Source organism: Pleuronectes platessa, chromosome 10 (genome assembly GCF_947347685.1).
Source record: "Pleuronectes platessa chromosome 10, fPlePla1.1, whole genome shotgun sequence".
Taxonomy (NCBI): domain Eukaryota; kingdom Metazoa; phylum Chordata; class Actinopteri; order Pleuronectiformes; family Pleuronectidae; genus Pleuronectes; species Pleuronectes platessa.
Genome location: NC_070635.1, coordinates 24,227,119 through 24,251,639, shown reverse-complemented (window position 1 = coordinate 24,251,639; position 24,521 = coordinate 24,227,119). Strand labels below are relative to the sequence as shown.

The following is a 24,521-nucleotide window of genomic DNA, read 5'->3' as shown; positions in this document are numbered from 1 at the left end:
TTTACTCCTCCGATTTCCTAAAAAAACCCTGAATGCAGCAGGTTTACCAAGCACCAATCAAATGAGAGACGAAGAGCCACGTGCACGCAAGCACTTCCTTGTTCCTGCTGCTCCCAGCTCAAAGATGGCAGCGTCGGGACGGAAATGAGCGAAGACAACATTGTACATGTTCTGTCATGAAAGCGGACGCGGATGTGCAGCCGTTACATGCGTGGTTTTGACAGGACGGTGATATTGTTTGTCACGTCCAATGTGTCGTACGACGAAGACAATCACAGGCTTCAGAAATACCATGTTTCCCATGGGGCTAAGCTAGCGAGTAACGATTAGCAAATAAATGAACGTGTCTCTTCTATCACACGAGAAGAAAGCAGTGACGGTCTATCGACATCTTGCACAGTGAGTAACGTTGCCTATTTTTAACATACAAAAGACGTGCATAAGTTTTAATAAGAAATCATTTTGCTTCCTTCATTTAGCTCAAATAATAGCAGTGTTCGTTTTGTATTTCCCGTTAGCCTGAGGTCGTGTTTGTGCTGCTTGTATAGTTGCATGTAATGTAGTTTATCTGTGATCATAACATCTGTGTACACACAAGCATAGTAACAATTTGATAAGATGTTAATGTCATGGATCTCCAGATGAACTACAGGACAACTTGTCAAATAATGCTCATATATGTCAACACGTTTCTTTAGAATTTATTCCTGGTCATCTGTTCTGGCTTATTGGTTGCATCAATATTTATCCACTGGAGACTTTCTTTAATACATATCCTGGTACTTGCGGGCAAAACAAGACCTAGTTGTTCATCATTGTAACCAGCAATGTTAAATTGTATCTCTTTTCTCTCCTTCCAGTCCAGTTTCATCATGGCCATCACTCAGTTCCGTCTCTTCAAGATCTGCACATGTCTAGCCAGTTTGCTGGCTTTCTTTAAGAGGTTAATATGCAGGTGAGCACAGCTGAAAGCTTCCTAAATACCATGTGCAGTACTCCTGATACATGCTGTTACTTCTATGGGAGTCGTTCCAATGGAATTATACTTTCCTTTATTGGAAACATAAAAGGCCCTAACCGTCCCTTTCTGGACATGAACTCCTGTCCACGCACGTGCTACTGGACTCTCTCCAGAGATTGCCTGTCACATATGAACAATGCAGCAGAGATTTCCCCTCAGACTAATTCACAAAAACACTGAAATCTCTAGAGCGTTCAGGTTAGGGGTGGTGCAGAGGATGGGCGATTCATCGCTGTAGTTTTTTACAGAACATTACAACTATAATCAGTCCTTATCACCTAAAGCGCTTTTTTTTTCTTGTAACTTTTGCATCTGGCACGCGTCATCCTCTGGGACGTGCAAAATAAACTCCAGAGAAACTCCAGAGCCTTTCACTTGGACTTTTACGTTCTCACATACACCACCAGTGGAGAATGTCAGGAGATTATCCAGAGTTCAGTGCATGTCTAAGAGCAGCTGAATTTATAAACACATACATCTTGCATATGCAAAACAAATGGAAAAGAGAGGAGACATACACCAAAAAGTAAGAAAAATTCAATTTCCCCACAACAAATTCCAAATGATTTCACATTTACAGAACTACTGCATATTTAAACATTAACTCAATGGGGACCTTTTTTTTTTACCAGATAACTAGATCATTTATTAATTTCATACACAAACAGTCGCCTGAATCTTTGCACGTCATTTATGTTTGCAAAATCAATCTCTTTTTTTATCATTACAAAACAGAAAAGCCACAGTTCCAAAATCACATCATTTAGACAGCACTTTGGACAGGCTCACTTTTTCCTCTAAATATATCATCTATTTCCACAGTCAATGGTAAAGTACCCAATCTCCACTGGACACAGATCTTTGCATTTCCATCAGATTATATATAACATTGCAGAAATATGCAGTTTCCATATATTGTCCCCCCAGTGTTCTCTAAACAAACAACAATGTTCTGTCAGTTGTTTCTTTGTACAATGTTGAGTTATTTCCTTTTTTACATTTATTGTATAAGGAGTGGAAGGGGGCGCAAGCTCAGTGGTGATCAAATAACTCTCCCAACAACAGTGGATTTTTCATCATCAGGACCAAAACAGGTCAGTGATGCATCAATCAACAGCAGCAGCTTCAAGCAATTCAGAGCCTATGGTTCAGTGTTTGGAAATAATGTTATCACTGGACACAATTAAAAAATGTACATATACTTACTTGCACTCACAACCTCCTGCTCTTGAATTCCAAAGAACAATTGAACTGTAAATTGGATTTTGTGTGCCACTCTACACAGCCAGAGATTGAAGAATGGAGCTCTTGGGATGAAGACGCTCCAACTAGTATTAAGATTGAAGGTGGCAACGGAAGTGTTTCCCCTCCGCTCAACGATGGTGACGAAGAGCCCGACTTCTTCAAAGACATGGCCCCTACCATCAGGAAAACACAGAAGGTGCGTCTACAGACAGTGAGCGCTGATCATCTAGTTATTCGAGGTCTCATCTTCTTTCTTTGTGAAAAAAAATCGTGTGCAGTAGGGTTGGGTGATATGCTTGTATTTTCCAATCGACCGCTGTCAGTCCAACAAGCGCTGAGTGATGATATATTTGCCAGAGTGCACAGGGTTGCACACCAGTGTAAATGAGTACACGCAACCATGAAGAAGGATTTTCCTCATCTAAGGAAAGTATCGCTCATTATGTGAGGATCATTGTTGATAATGTGGTGGTGGCTACAAACAAATGAACGTTTAAACTATAGGGTGTCAGAGACGTCATCTGAGTCTGTGTGTGTCTGTATCCGCACTAAAGAGAGAGAAACGTGGGCGAGCGGACAACCTACAGTGCATAGGTACATTAAACAGTTGAATAAGTTAGTTATCAGAGGCAGACTATTATATTGGCAAAATAAAATGACAAATTCCTCAATCGCCCCAAGAAACAACTAACCGTGTTCTTAACCAATTGTAAACGATATATTTGTCCAATCGCCCAACCCTAATGTACAGCTCTTAATCCACCAGGACACAGTATATTATCGTAGGATTTTCAGTCTAATGCCCTTCACTTGCATTTCCTCTTTATCAAACCTCGATTGAAATATCATGCAAGAAATAAATCAGCAAAGATGACATCAACTGCCTTAATACTGAATTCATCAAGATTTACTTTGATATTCCGGGCATACTTTGCCTTGCGATTCTTATAATATATTTAGATGTTATAATACACGAAAGCTTGTCATCATGCACAGAATATTGCTTCATAATAGTTAATAAAAAATGTCGCGGTAATTACCTTGAATTTTGCCAGTTTTGAAAATAAGTGACTACATCTGCGCATTTAATAGTACTCCAGTGCATCACAAAATATCTTAATCAATGTTGAGGCATCACTCCTGTCTCTACGGTTTCACGCTGCAGATCCTGCTGAAGAAACGGGAGCCTCTGAACTACCTGGTGCCTGATGGCTCAGCAGGATTCTCCAGCAGACTGGCAGCCTCTCAGGATATGATGAACTTCAGTCCACCCTCTGTGAGTTACTGTTTACAACGCCTGAAGCTTCTGTTCCTCACACACCCAGCACTTTTGTCATATTGGGTTGGCTGTGAACCAGCAGGTAGAAACTACCTAGAAGATCAGTGGTTTGATCCCTGGCTCCTCCAGTCTGCATTCTGAAGTGTCCTTAGGCAAGAACACTTAGCCCCGTATTGCCCCTAATGGTTGTGCCGACAGTACGTGAATGATCTGTGATAGGAACATCCCATCATGTTATAGTGCTGTGTGAATTGCTTCTTCTGTAAAGCTCCACAAGTGGTAGAAAAGCACTATATATATATTGCAATGTAAATACAATCCATTTACCATTTGGTCATTCAAAAGTTAAAAGGGATAGTTCAACAAGTAATGAAGATTCACTAATTATCTACTCACTCACTATGCCGATGGAGGGGGTTTGAGTCCACAAAACACTTTAGGAGTCTCAGTGGTAAACAGTGTTGCAGCAGAATCCAATACAATTGAAGAAATAAGTGAAAAAAAATTCATACGTAATAAATTTACATAAAACAATACTGCTCAAGTGGTGTCATTAAGTGTCCCCAAGCCCCGACATATATATTTGAGTCTAAACGAGGTGATTTACACAGTTTCATAACCAAATCCTCTGATATATTCCCGACGAGGTGCATTCAGGGACAGTTTGAAATGTTAACGCCCACTAGCTTAGCCACTTTTGGTGGACATTTAGGCTTAAAGCCAGTGAAAATTACAGAGTCGAATACGAATATAAGTTCTTGCGGACACTTGGATGACATCAAAGGAGCAGTATGGAGTCATGTTATATCTTTTTTTTATTACGTCTGAAGTTTTGGTCACTAATTTCTTTAATTGTATTGGATTTTTCTGCAAAACTGTTTACCCCTGATGCTCCTAAAGTTTGTTGTAGATTCAAACACTTCACCCTCCATCAGCATAGTTGTGGACAATGAGACACTTTTGTGTTTTTCTATAATAATGATTTCTCATATTATTGTATGGGAAAAAAAACAGATTGAAGGATGAGGAAATAGTAAAAGATTTATAAACATATCCAGTTGTTAAGTTTATACAGGTTATATCCTCTGTAGGATGCTAAGATTTAACAGATTTCTGTTTAAAATACAAGATCTTAAAAGGAACTGGAATGGAAAGGGAATGTAAAACATGTCGGCTAACTTGTACGGCCTGTACACAGTTTTTTAAAGCTACAGGAGGTAACATCTAAATGTTTGTAGTACACACCCTTTATCAGTCTAAATGCCTGTGAGCCATCTGATCTGTGTGATCATCATATCAGTTAAAATAAACTCTGGTGGTTTCATCGGTGGATATTGGTCTGCAAATGAAAAACATTCAAACTATCAGAGAATTAGGTTTTAACCACATATATAATTAATTTTAGTTAGAATTAATTAGAAAATACAGTAGCAGCCCTGTCAATTATATATTTCCCGTGAAACTTTTGCTGTCAGGGGATAAAGAAACTAGAAAGCCAAATACTTGGTAGTAGAAATTCAACAGTGTGGACAGAACAGGTCTTGCGTATGGTTTGGGACATCCAAAATAAAATTAATTCGTTTACACTGTGTTCTTATTCAGGAATAAAAAGCTCTTGCAGCAGAAATGTTTTTTTCCTGTCACATCTTCAGGGATAACTTTGAACACTTTACAGGGCGAGCTTGGAGAAATGGACAATTGGCAGGAGAACACAAATGCCTGGGAGGAGGAGTCCGATGCTGCCTGGGAAGCAGAGGAGGTGCTCAGGTAATATGTCAAAAATCCACCTGCAACTAGATCAGGGGTCAGCAACCTTTACTATCAAAAGAACCATTTTGCCACCTCTTCTGCAAAAAAATAAAACTCATCTGGAGCCGCAAAAAATATTTGATAACACAGGTTATAAAGTTTTATATAGGTTATACTCAGTGTTGTGCAAATTCACACTTAAAATGAACTAGTTCGAAGCTCAGTTCATACAGATTAACATGATCTAGTTCACAGTTAATTTTTTTTATTTTGAACTAATGTCACGGTTCCCAAAATGAACTAGTTCACGTTCATTTGTTCCATTTTCTTTGGAGGATTTAGGTGTCGAACTTACGAGCATATGTTTAGTTCTTTATCAATGGTGTCAGATCATGTCTGAGTGTCACTCACGGAGTCCTGCTGTTCATGTCACGTGTCGTGTTGTACTGAGCACATGTTGACGATACATTTTTCATGACACATTCAGTTTCACGTTCGTCAAATGAAAACTGATTTGTTCAGTTCACCGTTCACGGAAAATATGAACGTGATCAATAAACCCCAACAACACTGTATAGGCAGCCGGTGCAGAGGGGCTGAAGAGCTGCATGCGGCTTGCAGACCCCTGGCCAATATGAACAAGATAGAGGTGCACTGCACCTGTTTATCAGGATAATGTAGTTGGTTAAGTTCCTTATACATCCAGTATGCAACACTCATGCATCCTAAAACATACAACTTCCCTAACAGACAGACAGAAAACTGGAACTTTGCTGCTCTCAATGGCACTTTTCTATTTGAGTAGTGTAGGTTCACAACATGGCCAGCAGGTGACAGTGTGTGCAAATTTTTACTGCACCAGCACCACTAGGAACAAGATTTGCCTTCTCCCAGCTGACCTTGCTTCTGTCAATGTGCTCTAATGTTACAGCCTCTAATCATGGATTTTTTTTTTCTGCCTTCATTTCACAGACAACAGAAGATGGCTGAGAGAGAAAAGCGCTCCATGGAGCAGCAAAGGAAGAAGATCGAGAAAGATGCTCAGAGGATGATGAAAAAGGATCAGAAGATTGCCGTCAAGCTCTCGTAACATTTTACTGATGCTCAGGTTTGAGCCAAAGTGAGAAGGAGTGAAAAAAAGACTGTCTGTTAATTTATCTCTGAAGTCATCAAACAGACCAGGATTATCACCGTCACCACTCATCTGTTGGCAAAGCGTTCTCCTCCACCCTGTTTCCACCAGCAGCCATTTTAGTCCGCAGACGTGTACATTGCATTCCTCATTCTCCAGGGCAGATAAGGTCGAGATTACTCTGGACTTCAAGTGAGGTTTGGTTTTATACGATCCCGTACATTATAGCTTAAAAGGATAGATGCAGCATTAGAAGGCAACATTAAGATTCTGATTACAATTGTTTGGTAGCATAGAAAACTGTTATATTCTGGTTTTTCCCCCTGGAACGTCTGTAAATAAACTGGTACCTATGCTACCTTTTCAACCTCAATTAAAATTATTTTTCTTTGTCTTAATTATAACCTAAAAGGACAAAGGAGTGTAATTACTTTTAAGCATCACTGTATACCAGTGACAATCCTTGGTTTGCTTGATTAATGTGTTTTTATACTTATGTCTGTCATTGACTAAAAACAGATTATTTTCCCCCCTAATGAATGTTGCTTGATATGCTGTGCAGCCATTACTACACTGGAAATCTGCATTGAACTGAAGGCTGAAGATTTGCAATACGAGTGGATAAATGAATATAGACTTGAATCTAGCCCATGTTACGCTGTGGGTTCCTATGGTAATCTCGTGGCTTCTGACATTCTGGACTAATTCTCCTGTCAGCTATGGATATCGGAAAGTATCACCTGATCATGTATTGATCTGTTTTTCCTCGGTGAAGGGAACATTATTCTTAAAAACACTCTTAATAAAACATGTCTTACCCTCTCAGTTATATCTCAGACCAGTAACCTTGTTCAATATGAATTGAAAACAGTGTTGAAAAAATTACTTCTGCTGCTGTGGATGCTGTTGTTATGGAAACAACAGCAAAGTATGGAGAAAGGCCTTTTATAATTTGAAATGTGCACACATGATGGAGTGTGCCTGCGGTCCATGCCTTTGAATAGGGTGAGGAAGACACATCTCTTTCCTAATGTTCCACTGAGGAAAGCTTTGGAAGCAGTGTGATCTCACACTTCTAACGAGACACTGAGTTAATGTTATCTATCAAAGGATTTATTGACCTGCTTTAAGCTGCTGATTCTTGGAGAACAGGGCTGATTAGTGCATGATCAGGTTTAAGACTTTAATTGAAGGGTTTCTTTTAAGGGAATTTGACCAACCGTGGATTAGTGTTAGTTTTAAGAATGTTCCTTTTCCAACAGTTTCTAAAAGCAGCATGTTCTGTTTTGTCCATTTGCACTTTTAATTTTTCCAAAAATGAATTACACAGAACTTTTTGCCTCGCATCTCCCTTTTTCCATTATGTATGACTTTGTGTTATTAAAAAACAGTAATGGTTCAGGACACATACTCTAAAGCAATGAGTCCGCCAGCTCAATCAAGAAGGTCTGGCAGATTGTGTACCTGCTGTGTTCGTCCTACACAGGTTTTTAATAAAGATAATTTGGTTCATACCTCTTGAGGTGCGTAACTGTGGTCATGACTCTGTTTTCTGATCTGTGGTTTAAGAAATAGTTTGTCAAGCTGCAGTCCCATTCTGATATCAGAACATATTAAAAATTATCTTTCATTGTTCCCAATTCTAACGGTACTTGACGTACTTAAAAGTTTATGAATTTGAGAAAAATACTAGGAGGTTTCAATGCGGGTGATTGAAGGTGCAAGAATTTGAAGCATTTTTGTAAAATCACATTAGTAAATAGGCTATACACTGCTGCTGCAGTGTTACCAGAGGTATGATAATTATTGTATTTGTACTATTATTTTTCCTTCTGTTCGATGTACGACCAATGACACCTAAATTTCATGATGTACAATAATTGTATCATTGTTGACAGTTTAATCTGGATAGTAAAATATGGATCACATCTGTTTGTGCATCTCTTCTCACGTGACATCTTGCAGCCAATGATGAAATCAAATAAAATCTGGTGGGATAAAAACTTTCTCAACTCGAATAGAAGGCCAAAGAGAAGAGATGTGTTTTTAACAATGATATGAAGTGTGCTACAGATGGGGCAGTTCTAATATGGAATGGTAAGCTGTTCAAGAAGTTTGGGGCTGCTACTGCAAAGGCTTGTTCGCCTGTGGTATTGAGCCTCATTTTAGATTGGCATATCTCAGCGCTCTAACTTGAGAGTGAATATGAAGGAGGCACCAGCCCATTAAGAGTTTTAAAGGTTAACAAGAACATTTTAAAAACAATCCTGTGATGAATAGGAAGCCCTTGGAAGGACTTCAACACAGGTGTCAATAGGTCTCTTTTTCTTTGTTGTCAGGAGGCGAGCAGCAGCATTTTGGACGAGCTGCAGGCGTTGAATTATGACTGGTCTAAGCCCATATGCAGTAGTCAAGGCAAGAAGTTATGAAGGCATGGATCACCCTCTCTAGATCGTTAAGGGGAGATAGTCTTTATAACATGCTTTATAATCGCTATAGGTCTCATCTGAAAGAAGCTAGACCTAATAACCGAGGAAATCTGCTTTTCATTGTCAAAATTAAAATCAAGACTCTTCACAGAGGAGTGAATATTAGGGGCTAGAGGGTCAAGGGTGCCCACATCCAGCAGTTCAGGGTGTCCAAACACAATATCCACAGTCTTGTTTTCATTTTATTCAATGAAGCTTAAGTTCATCCATTATTTAACTTTAGGTAACAGGGTCTGCAGTGAACTCTTAGTTATGACGAGGTGTTAAAACCAGACTGGAACTTCTCATATACATTATTGTAAAGTAGAAATATTTGCATACTTCAGGATTTCCCATAGGCTAGCTGGGCTGTCTGCAAGTCAACTACATCTGCCTTAACTGTGGAACAGCACAACTGGGATAATGGGATTTAAATAAAAAAAATTACCAACATTCTCTCAAACCTGCTAAACTATTCAAAAAACATGCTAACACAAGCATTTTTGTTTCATGGATGTTGCCTGGCTTGGGCTAGCTTAGCTTTGTCATTGTGACAATGTTAGAATGCTGATGTTAGCATTTAGCTGGGGTCACTGTTGGCATTGACTAAGTCTCTCGCCACACTATAATCTCTGATGTCTTTAAACCTGGATTGATGGACGCTGTCATCTCTCATCTGACCCTCAACACAATGATGTCACTCTCAGTCTGCCTGGGGACACAGACGCCTGCTAAAACCTCTGAGAGCCCGACCTAGTTTCAAAAAGCAGAAAGCATGTCCTCAGTGTTTTGGAGAGGGAACAGGAAACGAGGCCAAACAGCTGCCCTGAAAGGCCACAGTACGTACTTACTTTACGAGACTGGTGTGTTAACAGACTTAACGCCACTGCTGCCCACTCATATTAATCTGGAATCCACTAAATTGTGTGTGGATTACAGCATCTGATGACTCATTGATTGGTTTTATAAAGTCAAGAGATGGTGGTTATGCAACTTAAGATACATCACCATATGGCAGAGTGGAAAAAGTAATGAAAGCAAAGAGGCCAAGTGCTACTTCATTTAGAATTAAAAAAGCTTGTTCTTTCATTTTCATTTAATGACCGTTGATGTTACGCAATGACTAAAGAAAGCAAACTCGTACAGCCGCTACTGGTGAAAGGGCACAGGCAACGCTCTACAGCTTCTGAGAGAGCCCAGTGAAGTGGATCTAATGCATTTTACATTGTCAGCTTCACAACCCAAGGGACGTCTGAAACTACCGGCCGAGAAAGCTTTTACGCAAGATGAGCAATCATGAGGACAGTTCTTAGCTGCGTTTGGGATCAGGCAAAATGCCTCCCTCCCCGCATTTCATTAATTAATTAATGTTAACATCTTGTACAATTGTCTCCTGCAATATTTTTGCAAAGGCTACTTACATAAGTGAAATTTTGACAACCTTCACAAACCACGACATAACCAAAAAGTTAGAACACATAAGGAGTCCAAACGTGTGTCTTGAATTATCATGCTTTAATAATAAAGATACAAGGACATTTGATGTAAACCACCAGTATTGCACATAGCTCAGGCACATAACAAGTGTCAGTTGCTTTGAAGCGTCAACTTATTTCTATGGACAATACACAGGCTGTACTGAATAAAGCTCTACTCCCAGGGTGGAAAGAAAATACGTATAAATAATTTTTCACAAAACATTAACAGTGAACTTACATTAAAGCTTTGGCTGAAGGTTTAAGGTTTCTTTTTCAACAATAACTCAGAACTGTTGCAATTTCAGACCCTGTCAAACACAAACTAACATTCAGTCTTTCACCTTCCAAAATTCCCATCCCTTAACACAAAACATTTTCTTTGTCAAAACACAAGGAAAACTAGGGACACAACAGGACAATGATAATACAAAACCATCTACCCAGATAATCAGCTTATATATGTATATGATAAATAAATAAATAAATATATAACCCCGTCATAAATTATCCCTTAAATGTCACCAGTTGGTAACTTTAGAGTGCAAAGTAACAGTGTTGGAACCAAAATAACTGATATCCGGTGTAAAAATAAATAATCGAAAACAAATTCTCGAGAAAGATGCTTAAGTGCTTTTACTTCAAGGTTAGGCGCGTGCATGCAAGTTGGAAGCCACTATGCATTGGGCCTGTGAGTGACGTGACGAAGAGAGTGCAGTCCCATGATACAACAGCCCCTGATAAGAGCAGCGATGTTGTATACCGGAGAACTTCCATCTACACCATGTCTGGAGTACAGCCAGGCCACCGTGGGTAACACAGGAGCTGCGACTGCCACCAGATCCACCAGGAAGCTGTTGCTCCAGTAACGTTTGCCAACCACGTCCAGTTCCGGTGACAGGCAAGGTTCCTTGTCATCGACTGCGAAGTCCAGCTCCTCCATGAACCGTCGGCTCTGTGCAGGCTCTGAGCAGCACATGCCGGAATCGGTGGAGGTGTCAGGACTCTCCGGGTGAACAGGGTTGGGCATCCCGGGTGGGTGAAGAGAGAAGTCAGGGAGATCAGTGTTTGGAGTGGGATTGGGAAGTTTTGTGAGGCCCTGAAGGCTGCTTGAGGCTAATAGAGCTGTGTTGCCTGCTGTGGAGCCGTGGAACTTCAGCAGCTGGAGCAGGAGAGACTGCAGGTCTGGAGACATGGGTGTTGTGTCGGTCTGGATTATTTTGTCTTCTGTGGTTTGCTGGGAGGGTCTGATTGAAGAGATGTCGATTGTGGTTGAAACTGCATTTGGTGGAGCTGTTGTAGGTGCGGTAGATTCCTCAAACAACTGCTCCTCTTCTATCAATGTAGACACGTCAGGCCCAGCCTCTGCCTCAGCTCTTAGATTTTCAAAAGAGTCCTGACTGAAGTCCACCGCTGTGGACATGAAAACCTGCTCCAAAATGTCTGCTCTGTTTGCCATCTCATCATTACACAGCAGCCCGCTGTCTGCCATTGCCTCCTCACCTTGGTTCCCCAGCTCCCCTAACCCAACCTCCTCTTCCATCTTCTTCCCACCACTCTCAGGGCTGTCACAGATGAAATCCAAGGTGGTCTCATCTTCAAGGCTGGTACCACTCTGGGCCAGCTCCATGCTTTGCAGCAAAGACTCCAGCTTCCTGTTTTGGATATTGATATCAATGAAGTACTTCTGTATTCCCTTGTCCTTCTCCATAAGGCTGCTCTTCATGGTCTCCACCACTTGACGTAGCTGTTTGATTTCTTTGCGAGCCTCTTTGAGGGATAGCTGAGCCTCAACCCGGTGACACTCCTCTTCAATCCAGTCTTCTCTCATTCTGTCAAGCTGGCCCTTAAGCTCCTCAACCTCTGTCTCTCTAATAAAGCAAAGAACATGTACAGAGTTAATGCAGATGTTTAACATTTTGGAAGATACATTTTTTGGAGATATAAGAAGGGCAATATTATTCTCATTTCTATGCAATATGAAGCTACAGCTAGCATCTGACTAGCTTAGCTGGGTGCAAAGCCTTGAAATATTGGAAACCTGCTAGCTTGGCTCCGTCCAAAGTTAACAACATCCAAGTATCATAAATCAAGTCTGTGTTTTTTTGCTCCACATTCACTTCTATAGATAAGGACGTAAAGATTTCCAGCTGTGGGTTGACCCCGTCCCAGTTAAGATTTAACTTTTCATTCTTAACCCTAAACCAACTGGCCTGTGGCTTTATTTTTAGACATTGGGCTTGGTATAAATTTACTCAGATTATTCTCTCTTTTCTAGCCCTACTAAACCCTACTACTTGATCAAATTCCCTTTAGTACCATCAGGCTGTTGTTTGTTTTTAATGTTATATTAAGTGTTGATATGACCGCTATCATCCTGCCTTAAAACCGTTAAACCCTACAGATACGATCATGGGAGCTACCATGCTGCTGAATCTTAACTGACCTGTCATGGACTCTGTTCTCAGAATCCAACAGGTTGGTCTTCAGGTGTCTGATGGCCACTTCCTTCTGCTGCAGAGGGGTGAGGTACTGCTCAGGATTCGGGGGTCTGATGCCGTGGTTGTCTCCACAGGAGTGGTAGTGGCCTAGGTTGGCTCTTCTGTTTGGCACATATACAATTATACTGTTAGTCAAAGGTCTCGTTCACGGCCTCTAGAACGACCATATCCATCAGATGCCCAAGTAGACATTTTGAAGCCAACAGCAGAAAACAAACCAAATTGACATTTCAGAGTAGAAATTGCTCCCAGCAGAGGGTAATTAGTCTGGCCGAGAGTGCTGTTAGGGCAGATGCTCTCTGAAGCCCGGAATTACTGTCTGACACAGGATTACTAGCAAGCAGACTAGAGGGCAAAAAACTTAAAATGCTGCTTTATCAGAGCAGAGTTAGCAAGGAAGGAAATCACCTTACCGAAAACAAATCGTTAATCTACTGGCTAATTACATTAGCATTCAAATGTTCTTTGCATGTTCTATGATTAGGGTTTTATGCTCCGAGTGAGCCAGGATTTATGTTCTTTTTTTTTTATCTGTAGAGGACGACTGGTTTGATTTGGACAATATGCAAAGCAGCATGTAAGCGCCCCCTCTCTTCCTGTCGCACTGCATCCTAGCAACCTGGGATACTCAAGGCTTTGATGAGAGAGTGCAATGCATCCCTGCCAGAAATAGAAACAGCCCAGGAGAAAGTAGCATGTGAAACTGAAAGATGTCACATGACACTTAACCAGGCCAGGGAGAGGAAGGCTGACAACAGAATGTCTTAAAGTGACAAGAGTGGGGGTTCTGGCTGCATTCATGGATGCTTGATAGGATGAAGGGGGCAGATTCTGCAACTCAAAAGGCTTTGTTATTCATATTGTGGACAGAGGATTTGTAGGTGAACCCATATACAGGGCTAAGCAGGCCAACAGAAATAAAACCTATAAAATAAACTCTCCTGGTAACTCAGAGCCTGGAGCACCATGTACGAAATTCATGGTGGTCCACACTTACAAACTCAAGGCTTTGTTAGTCTGAAATATTTATGACCCTCTTCTCTCCTCCAAACCAAGGTGCATTCACTCTAATCCAGTTACGAGTTGGCTGAAGCCAGTATGGTCACTCTCTGGGTACCATATTCAGAATTTTTTTTATTCAATCCCCCATTAATCCTGGCCACAGCCAAATCATGACTGATATAATCCCAGCCAGATGCAAGAGGGGAAATGATAAAAAAATGTCTGAGCCTAATCCAGCCACCCACTCACTCACTTAGCATTATGCTGCACATTTCCCTGAGCCACTATCCAAAATCGACTAACTTCTCCCTCAGGCAGAGACTGTTGGGTTTGTAAAAAATCCAAGTGGAGAAACGTGGAGGGGTTAGACACTTCCAGGAGGTCGCAGTGACTGAAAACAATGTTTGGTACCTGGAGGTGGGGCTGGAGTTGCTGCTGCTGCTGTTGGTTGAGGAGGCAGGCCTGGGCGGAGTCCTGTATGGAGCGTACAGCTCTGCATCACGATTGGCTGTCAAGCTTCCGGCTGGTTTGAAGACTGGGAGCGGTCTGATGTGGCCACAACGACTTGATTGAATTAGATTCCAAACAAAAACATCCACAAAAAGAATTCAAGTGTTAATTCCAAATATACCAAAATATGAAATTGGCTATAAGCATGTTCTGACCCTAGGTGGCCCCTTTGATTGGCTGGTTTACCAAGATTGCTGCCACTAGATTGGTCCATTTCATTATAGAAGACATTTTAAACTCCAGTTGACATCAGCCTCCCCCTCTCCCTCCTCCCTCCCTGCTCACAAAAAATGACCCAGATTTTGTGAATTATGTGAATATTAGTTTGGTCACATTTGTAAAATAGCATGCTTAGTTAGAATAGTCTTGATAAATTCAACTCAGCAACTTGTGCTGATCAACTGAAGTAGCAGCAGAGTAGGAGGAGTGAGAAGTCCTTTTGTTTAATGGATCTAATGATTCCTCTTATTTACGGAGTTTAGGTTAGAAATCTGTCATTTGATTATATTTTTTTGTAAAGGCACGTTCAGGAAATCAGGGATTGTTGTTCCAGGTTTTGTGTATTCCGAAGAAATTAAGCCACTTTTAGGTTCTTATTTAACAAAAAGGTTACTCTGCTGACACCTTTTTGGAAAGGGGAACACTGAGGGCCTAGTGCAACTTCTGTTACAATAAATATTTCTATTTTAGTTAAGCTAAAAAAAATTCCCAGTCTAGTAGTGACCGCATAAACCATCAGGATGATAAAAAATTTGAATTTCATACCTTCGTGAAAGAGTTTTCTTTCCAACTGAGTTTGAAATGAGGCCCTCCTTGGTCTTCAGGCTGCCTGTGCTGCTAGAGGAGCTGAAGTCTGCCTCACTACCTGCAGAGAAACGCATCAACATGTTCATAGTCTGAAGTGAAGAGGATTTAACATACTTCCTCTTTGAATGAATAAGGGAAATTAGACACATAAAGAATCTTCCCCAATTCAATACTCTCAAGGGTTTTATTGCTAAAGCCTGCACTTGGTGTGGTTTGACATTTTCGGACATGATCCGTCCAGAGGAGATCAATGCATGTATGAAAGCAGCTTTCAATAACTTCAGTGGCGGCCAGGGCTAGACAACTTTGGACTTTATGATTCTTATGCACAAATGTAACACCAAATTTAAGAGTGACACAGCTTGATTCACTTATTTTGCCCAAAAAATTCAAAAACAAATGCATTTTTTGGACCAGTTTCCCTCATTTACATTTTCATTTGTGAACAGTTATTTTCTTATTTAAATTAAGCTCCACACCTCTACATTAACTGTGACATGAACACATATAAACCCCTTTTCGAGATTCTCAGACAGATACTCTCACTTGATCTACACCCCTGTGTGACGGACTGAGGTAGGAATAAACCACTTCAATTAGCCAATCACATCTAGTAGTTATATGTCAACACAATCTGCTCACATGCTGCAACACAATAACTTTTTTACACAAAGGAACTCTTCACAGTACTCAAGCCTTTAACCTGATAACTGTACAACAGAGGAGAAACTAGTATATTAATATATTACATTTGTTTGAGATCATTGAAGTTTGGATTTAAAGTCATACCTGAGCAGCATCTCTTCCCATCAAACAAAACCATAGTAATGTGTACAGTGACAATTGTGATAAAAAAAACCCTGTAGAAAACTAAGCTATCTTCCACCACTTGGTGAATCAACTGAGCTGCCTGTGCACAAACAGTCAGTGTGGGGACCTCCTTCTAATCAGCCTAATTGCCTGAGCCCAAACCTTTTTCCTCAACCAATCAGCTTTCGGCCTAATTTTGACTCCGGATCAAGCAGTTTTCTCTCAAGCCCCCCAGAATGAGACAGATTAGAAGAGGGAGGAAATTTAATTTTGGCGTTAAGGAGCAGAATGAACTGTTTCTAATGATTGTTAACAGAGCAGAGATACAGCACAGTTATTTATTCTCCTTCAGAGTCACTGCTTGCTCAAGTCAGAGTGCCTGGGAATCGGACTTCTGCGGATATGTACACTGTTATTGTACTTTTGTCGTAAAGGAAACACTGGCATGCAGGAGTATATATAAAAGCAGTATGTTGTATATGAGTGTGCACATGAAATAACAGCACTCATGAACTAAACACAAAATACACAAATGCAGATTATTCCCAGGATCAATATTAACTAAGTGAAGATTTAAAATGCTGTTCAATGTCTTTCTGTCTTCTCTTATTATGTGTTTCACTATTTTCTTCTCATTTATCTTTATCTCTGTGTTTCTGCTTACCTCTGGCTTTCATGGCCGACCTCATCTCCCTCTTGTGCCTGTACGCGCTTCGTGGGTCACCGCTCCCCTCGGCCATCACCCTCACACGTTTCACTTTGGCCTTGCGCTCGGGTAGTGTGGGCGAGCTGTGGGCACTCTGCTCGGAGCCTGACGGGGTTTTGGAGGGGGACACAGACTGACTAGTGGGGCAGCCGGTGTCATCTATTGTAGACAGGTACACAGACAGTAATAGCGCACGAACAGGCAGTGCGGGGCAGGCAGTGGACACAAGCAGGCAGGAAGTCAGTCAGAGCTCAAGGTTCAGCCCGGGTGTCATCTGACAGATAGCACCAAGGCTTTCACAAAGGCTCGCCACTTTCAGAAAGTGGTTATCAAGTGGTGCCTTTAGTGTGAATTGAGCCGTGTACTCACACACACATGCACATGCACACGCACAGTGCACACACTGACACAAACTATCAGGTGTAATATTTGCTCTATTTGTAATTTTTCGGTGAACATACATAAACATATAGACATTTTTCTGGTAGAGCTTATTCCTGCATGCTTTGCTTTAAAAAATGAATCAAAGGATCTGTTTTCATCACAGATGATGTTAACTTTGGTTCGAGAGCGGGGCCACACCTCAACAATTCACCTGTCTAGACGAAAGTTACCCAGTCAACCAATCAAGCTCTATTTGTATCAGATTCTTCAACCAACCTTTTCCCTTCCCTTCATCCATTCAACGTTGTACCTCATCCCTATACTCCTGCTCACCCTTACCAACATCCCTTTTTCATCCTTTCACCATCCTTCTCCCTCATGCTTACCCTCATCCAAATTAGTATTCAGTTTGGTGCATATTGTGCATTTCTTGTTCTACGTATCTGCATCTCAACCCCTTTACACAATGTCTATTCACTTTTCCTCGACATATGTAGTGGCTATATGTCCAAAGTATGTTCCTGTCAAAATAAGCCTATCAAAAAGCCCCCGAGGCACCAGTTTAGTTTGGTTGTACTCAGGCAATTAAAGTAGTCAATTGTCCACACTGAATTCACCGTTGGGTAGATTCATTATCCCATTCCAAAGAAAAGATATACATGTGCTTTTCCTCATTAACACACCTGCTGAATCGTACCTGGTCTAGACCCTAGTGCTGACTAGTTTCAAAAAATGTAAATGCAAAAACAACAAATATTAATAGTGACAATATATCAAACTAATGAAATAGCTCCTACAACAAGCAATGTAACATTTCCCATTCAAACTTTTAAATCACGTATTGTTGTGTTGTGGTCCTTGCTAGTGAATAGAGTTTTATGTTTCAACCTAGAGCACTACAATACAATCCTTCACCTAAGGGAACCTGTAAATAAATTGCTTCTGTTTTTTTCTGATCAGGTATGAACTTAGCCGTCCTTGAACTGGACTTGAATGTCTTACCAGAGCAAAAGCTGTTGTTGCTGATGGTTCTCTTGGAGTGGTCGGAGCTGATATCACACTCCTTGCCGTCCTCCTCTGAAAACGGTGAATCGGACTGAGGTGATCCTTTGTCCTTTGGGGGAGAAGGATGGAGGACCAAGCGTGGGATGCGACTGCGAGGGCTTCCCTTCTCGGGCGACTTCTTTTCCTGTTCAGAGTAACATCTGTCAGAGCTACAGGCAGGGACATACTGTCGTTTTCAGGAAGCACACCCCCACTTAGTTTTATTTCCATCTTTTTCTTAATCATGTGAAATTACTTTTTAGATTCAACACATAGTAGCAATAATAAGACTCACCTCATATTCTTGGAACGGTCCCATTGTGCTTCACGAAGCGTTTTCCTCTGATGAAGTAAAGAAGGAGAAAAATCAGCGGTCATTTTTCTGTGGACTGAGTATGTGGCAGCATTTAGAACCCTTTAAGAAACAAGTGTCCTCTGTCTGAGCTGTGTTACACGTCTAAATCCCACCCACTGCCACAGACACACAGACACACAGACACACACAGACACACACACACACACACACCCTGTCTGATGCAGATGGCACAAGCCCAAAACCAGCACACACTGTCTTTAAGACCTTACGAAACTAAGTATATGTGTCAGAGCTGAAAATAAGCAACCATTTACATTTATTTGAAGTTATAATTTGTTAAATAGGCCAATTAAAAATCGCCACTTAAATCCCCAAAGTCATTAGTGTAAATCTTCAGGGGCAATTGGTCTAAAATGTCATGGCAATTCATCAAAAAAAATACTGAGATATATCATTGAATACTTTACGTATCTTGAATGTCTTTACTGAATTTAATGACAATCAATACAATAGTTGTTTGAGATACTTGAACATGAATCACAAATGCTGACCTCATGGTGGCGCTAGAGGAGCTAGGTGAGTTGCTGTGCAGTAGTTGATCTAGGATTTTTCTAAATCAGGGACCATAAAGAAGCCACAATTCACACAGAGGGGGCAATTATATGATCCGCATTCTGATAAGGTGCACATTCAAGTCATTCCTTGTTTACTGTTACACTGTCTATAGCTTTGAGCAAAGCAACACATCATTGAATATATATATATATAAAAGGGATAGAGGATCAGTGCCCCCCTGTATCCACCCCTGCTGTTGATATTCTTCAGTCTGGACTAAAGTGACGGACTGACTTCCAGACTGAAATTACCACAGTAGACATGTTGCTACCGTGGCTAAAAACAGTTGACAAAAGTAAATCTTCAGTATGAAAATATCTTTTTAAATGACTCAAAGTCTGCTGAGACACAGCTCTCAAGAAGAAAGATCAGAAATATTGTTTTCATACTTTGGATTTTCATTAAAGTGATTCCTGATTGACACGATCCGATATGGAGCACAGTAATAGAAGAGCGGTGTCTTAACTTCCCTCTGTTATTCTAAACCTCCAGTCAAAACCTTGCCTCCCAAGAGCTACAAAGTGCTTCCAACAGTGAGATATGGAGCAATCTTAAATCCTCTTTTCAAACTTTTCATTTTCATTCCCAAATCTAAACAAGAAAGAGACATTTCTTATTGATGCCTTAATGCTAAATAATGCAGATTCCCTCTCATGCTTGAATAAACTTGATACAATCACTTCACTTCCCTTCTCCTGCTGATTGCCTCCAAGCGTCATTGCCAAGAGGTTCAGTTGCATAAGAGCACAATGTGTTTTTCAATTTGTTTCCCCTCAGGAATGATGTAATTGACCCCAAGGCCTGTGAACTGCTGTCGTCGGTCTTCCCTGTAGCTTCATCCAGATTTTTTTTAAACACATCAGTCTCAAACTTAATGACCTAGATTCCCCTCAAAATCGTCCATCATAATGATAATAAAATCCCCAATTCATGACCTAATGTAAGCCACATCCCTGTTTTAGCAGTTCCGACTTTTGCAGTAATCCTCTTCATTCAAACCACAGAGGAGCACAGGACCACAGAGGTTTGCAAAAATAGAACAGAGAGGAATCAAGCTCCACCTCCTGTCGTCAGAGTCCAAATTAGATCTGAGCTCCAGGTGGTCTGCACCACCTTTCTTACTGTTTCAGTTTTTGCATTCCCACAGCATCACTTTACTGTAGCAATGCACAGCTGCCTGGTGCACTGGCTTTGGCAAAATCAGATTATATATGCATCAAAAGCTGTACCCTAGCAACAGTCTTAGCAACCATTGGGAGGAGGCGCTGTACGGATAACTCCAGCAAGATGGAACCAATTATGTGAAACTCTGGAGGGTAGCTTGCTCCTGAGATTCTGTCCATCACTTAGAGAATATCTAGAGTGTGCCGAGGTGATGTGATGTGATGTGTGAGTGTTTTTCTCAGAGTGAGTGAAAGTTCTGTCCCTGTGCAGGCACGTGTGGCCTACAGGAACATCTGTGTAATTATCAAAGCACTATTGACTTATATTTCAGTCGTTTCTAGCAGGGCTTTGGCATATTTGGTACTTTATAATCAAAAACATTTTCTTTAAAAGAATACAACCTAAAGGTAGCAGCAAGGGTATAATGCCATAAAGCCACAATGAATCCTATTTATTCATCAATTTATTTTCTCTGTTTCATTTAATGTAATTTTACGTATATGTGTTACGTTTATTAATGTTGATTTCGTTATTTTATTGCTTAAGTTCCTCTTTGTGTTTCTACCGTTGCCCGGGCTGTTATTATTTATCAAATTACTGTTGAACCGAATTGTTAATCATAAAAAAAAAAAAAAGGCAGGATAAATCCATGACGATTGATATACAATAATATTGTGCTGAAAAGATATAGAAGCTAATGGGGATGAATGGGAGAGAAATTATTAAATAAATAAAATACAATAATAATGACAAAGCAGGAAGTGAAATTAATAAATTAATTCAGCCACAAGTAGCCGTGGAGGATCGTAAAACCTGGAACGTGACGAGTTATAGAATCTGTATAGAAATGTAGCATCCTACAGACAAATGCCTCCAATGCATTTCGGAATCATCTCCTGTTATTTGCTCTAGTGCTGGTCTCTAAGGAGCTTGACACATGAAACTTAAATGGATCTGGAATAAATTAAACTTGCACTGGTTGGTGGAGGCAAACAACCATAGTGCGGGGTATTTGTGTAATTGTCCTGAACTAGACCCTTTAAAGCAGCATCATGAATGTGCTCATCCACTTTACTCTAGACAATGTTAATTGGCACCCTACTGAGCAACCGGCTAACCATTATCTAAGCTGAACACACAGAGTTTCCGGGTCTTCTGAGCATTATAAACTGCCTGTGATCCACAGTCCCTGTGAAAAGCCATCCAAACGCCTGGTGGGAGCATAGATTCAGAAAACAAGAGCAGCGGGGAAAAAGCGCTGTCAGTGGGAGGCTGAGAGAATGTGCAGATGAATTGTCAACAAGTCATCAGGCCTCCAGTTGAGCTATTCCTCTTATCCAGATGGTAAACTTTTGAAACAGCATGGATTCCCTTAATCCATCCCACAGTGCTCTCTAACGTTGATCATGCACACAGACTAATCTGCGGCTCTTTAATTTGTTTTCATATATAACTCCAGGATGCTCTCAGCCTTTTTGTTCTAATTTCATATGACTGTTAATGAGGTGCCAGGCCTATGAAACCCATGCAGATAATAATAACCCTCCGAAAATAGAACAATGTCCTTCTTTTCTGAGCAGCACGCCAATCACAGCACTTGCTCTGAGCTCACTGGCCCTCAAACATAGTGCATCATCACTGCATGATGTCATTACTGCATGGATAATCTCTTTCACTTCCTCATCCTAGGGAGAGTAGGCATATGTCTTTCTTGTTGTTTCTGCTCTAGAGGGGGTATGAACGACAGGGGGTGGGCATTTAGATAAAAATTAGTTTATGATAAAATTAAATTAAATTAGAAGATTAAATACATAAATGCCTGAATGTCTCATAAATTGTTGTCAACAAATTTTAGTCATTAAATTCGGCCGCTGTTCTGGGACCTAAGATGTCCACATGTTTACATCCCTCCCTTTGTTTACCATCTCACTTCAAAACCATTTCAATTGAGTATCAAACAGCTTATTTTCTGGGCTTGTATCCAGCAGAGGGATTTTATTTCCTCTGACTCCCCCGCAGTAATACTGGCAACGTTTTCGGTTTTTTTCTTTACTGAAACGAAGAGATGCCTCTAGAATAAAGACATAGTAGATACAGGGTTTAACCAGCAGCGATGTAAACATCCCACTTGGAGCCAGATGTGGTAAGATTTCATCCAGCACCGCCCAAAACATTGATGACGTGCGTAAAAAAAAAAGTCGTTCCTCAACTTGTAAACAGCTCCTCGTCAGACACCTGCTCTCATCCTGTCAGTATAGTTATTTTTAATTATTTAACCCCAAAGCTTGAAGTATTATTGTTAATATTGTCTTTATGAAATAAATAAAATGTTTACCTGGATGACAGATGGTGAGTCCTCTCAGAAGAATGCGCGTTTATGGGTGAAGCACAAAGGGTCGCTCCGCTGCTGATGCTCCTCCGCCTGTTCCAGTCTCCGCTCTGCTCAGCCTCTGATGCTGGTGGAGGATGGAGGAGGTGTGTGTGTGTGTGTTTGTGTGGGTAGGTGTATGTGTGTGAGCTGCGTGCTGGCTGAGGACACACGCACACATGACTTGGCAAAAGGCGAGACCGCCTAAAGCACACGCACAATATGACGACCATCCCAAGTGGGTTACATAACGCGTGAGGCATTACTTAACCACGGATCCCCCCCCCCCCCCCCCCAGCTATCTCCAGCATATATATAAGGATATAAGCTGCAGACATGACGGGCAGCCTATATCGCCTGGACACGTTTGGAAAAAACAACTGTGAAAATCTGGAATATGTTCTTCATGTATGTGAATGTCAAGGTATGATGTGCTGCATGGCCATATCGACTTTCAACACATGACACATGCTTTGATTTATTATTCATAGACACACGTATAACACATAATAATTGGGTGCTCATCCCCACACAAAATTTTACATTTTAGTCCATCTATCCAAATCCATGATGCGTCACGCTTCCATAACAGATTCATGGCACCTACAGTAAACACCATGACATGTGGGTCTGACACTATGTGCGTGTGCATGCAGTTAACAAGCCATGTCTGTCAAATGGCTCTGGTCAGTGCAGAGTTGGCTCTCCATGGTGCTGAAATAATATGTCCTGGTCGCTGCTCTTGGCCATATTCAGGTATATGTAGATATTTGTTCAGATTCATATTCCCTTTAAATTTCAGTTTCTCACTATAGCATTTACAGATTCTTTATAAAAGCAACCTACCAACACAGTTTTTCACTGAAAGATCGCCTGATCGATCAGATTCAAAAGCAGAAACTAGACTGACGATCACATTTAAACCACAGCGTCTTGCGCCTCTACGAAATCTTGGTGCGTAATGTTTGCTCTCTCCTCGCCTCGAACATGCTCTTCATTTCCAAGTGCGTCAAACGGGGCTGTGAGGCAGCAGCAGACACAGGGTGGAACTGACTCAAACAGCATGTGACCCATGAGCAGCAGTTTTTTTCTCTTGTCACTGAGGCCCTCTGCTGGAGCAACGACGTATTGACACAGTGTACCCCCCTCCCCACCAGCCACATGACCTGAAACATTGTATTATATTGTACTATTCAATTGTATTTTATTTTTATAATGCTAAATCACAATACGCATTATCTCAACTCACTTTACATGGTAAAGTCGAAGAAGAATTTTGGTGACCGTGGAGAGAAAAAACGAATTAACTAGAGTAAACCATCTGCCTCAACCGGTTGGGTCAGACCAGCGCCAAACTATATTGCACTGTAATTTATTGTGCCGTTGAGGACAATACCATTTATTGCCTCCGTTTAGAATTTACAACCCAAGCTTTAAGTGTCTACATGTATAACTGCTTACATCCCTCCTTTGGACTTATGGGCCAATTTAAAAAATCTGTTATGACGTTGGACGAGGGTTGAAGCACTGGCTCATACTGCTCAGTGGGAGCTTTTAAACACAGCCATAAAATCAGATTTTCCCAGTTGACATGAACGCAGCATGTTTCCTCGTTTCTTACTCTTTTTTTTTTTTTATGGCAAGACATCACGCTGTAATAAATAGCGGCGGCCACTTGAGGTCAGTAGTGCTATTTAGAAGTGGGTCTGATACTTTTGACCAAGTCCACATCCTGACTATGTTGAACCTTTGCTGTGTTCACACCTCTAAGGTTGAATTTCAAGGCAAGACCTCTGACCCCAGTTTACTGAACCACGTTTCCCTCTCCTAATAGTCTCTTCGTCAAAACTGAATTTAAGTATCATCCACTCAGCCCCTGGAATTCCATCTGTCGTGCTATCATCAATCACATTTAATTCACTGAA

General features: G+C 40.9%; 2 protein-coding genes across 2 annotated transcripts; one reads left to right on the top strand and one right to left on the bottom strand.

The window, feature by feature from the left end:
• The first annotated feature begins 78 nt into the window (after nucleotides 1–78).
• On the top strand, nucleotides 79–7,957 carry ebag9 (estrogen receptor binding site associated antigen 9). Its single transcript, XM_053432422.1, has 7 exons — nucleotides 79–399; nucleotides 861–955; nucleotides 2,034–2,115; nucleotides 2,307–2,462; nucleotides 3,432–3,542; nucleotides 5,221–5,312; nucleotides 6,267–7,957. Exons 2-7 carry the CDS (start codon nucleotides 873–875, stop codon nucleotides 6,382–6,384), a joined length of 642 nt encoding a protein of 213 aa, XP_053288397.1. The 5' UTR covers nucleotides 79–399; nucleotides 861–872; the 3' UTR covers nucleotides 6,385–7,957.
• A 2,437-nt stretch (nucleotides 7,958–10,394) lies between these two features.
• On the bottom strand, nucleotides 10,395–22,696 carry sybu (syntabulin (syntaxin-interacting)). The gene is made up of 8 exons (XM_053432868.1): nucleotides 22,564–22,696; nucleotides 18,429–18,475; nucleotides 18,092–18,278; nucleotides 16,664–16,864; nucleotides 15,148–15,247; nucleotides 14,284–14,436; nucleotides 12,816–12,971; nucleotides 10,395–12,240 (listed from the first exon to the last, which is right to left on the bottom strand). The coding sequence occupies exons 2-8, from the start codon at nucleotides 18,450–18,452 to the stop codon at nucleotides 11,046–11,048; spliced, it is 2,016 nt and encodes a 671-aa protein (XP_053288843.1). The 5' UTR covers nucleotides 18,453–18,475; nucleotides 22,564–22,696; the 3' UTR covers nucleotides 10,395–11,045.
• Nucleotides 22,697–24,521: the final 1,825 nt, after the last annotated feature.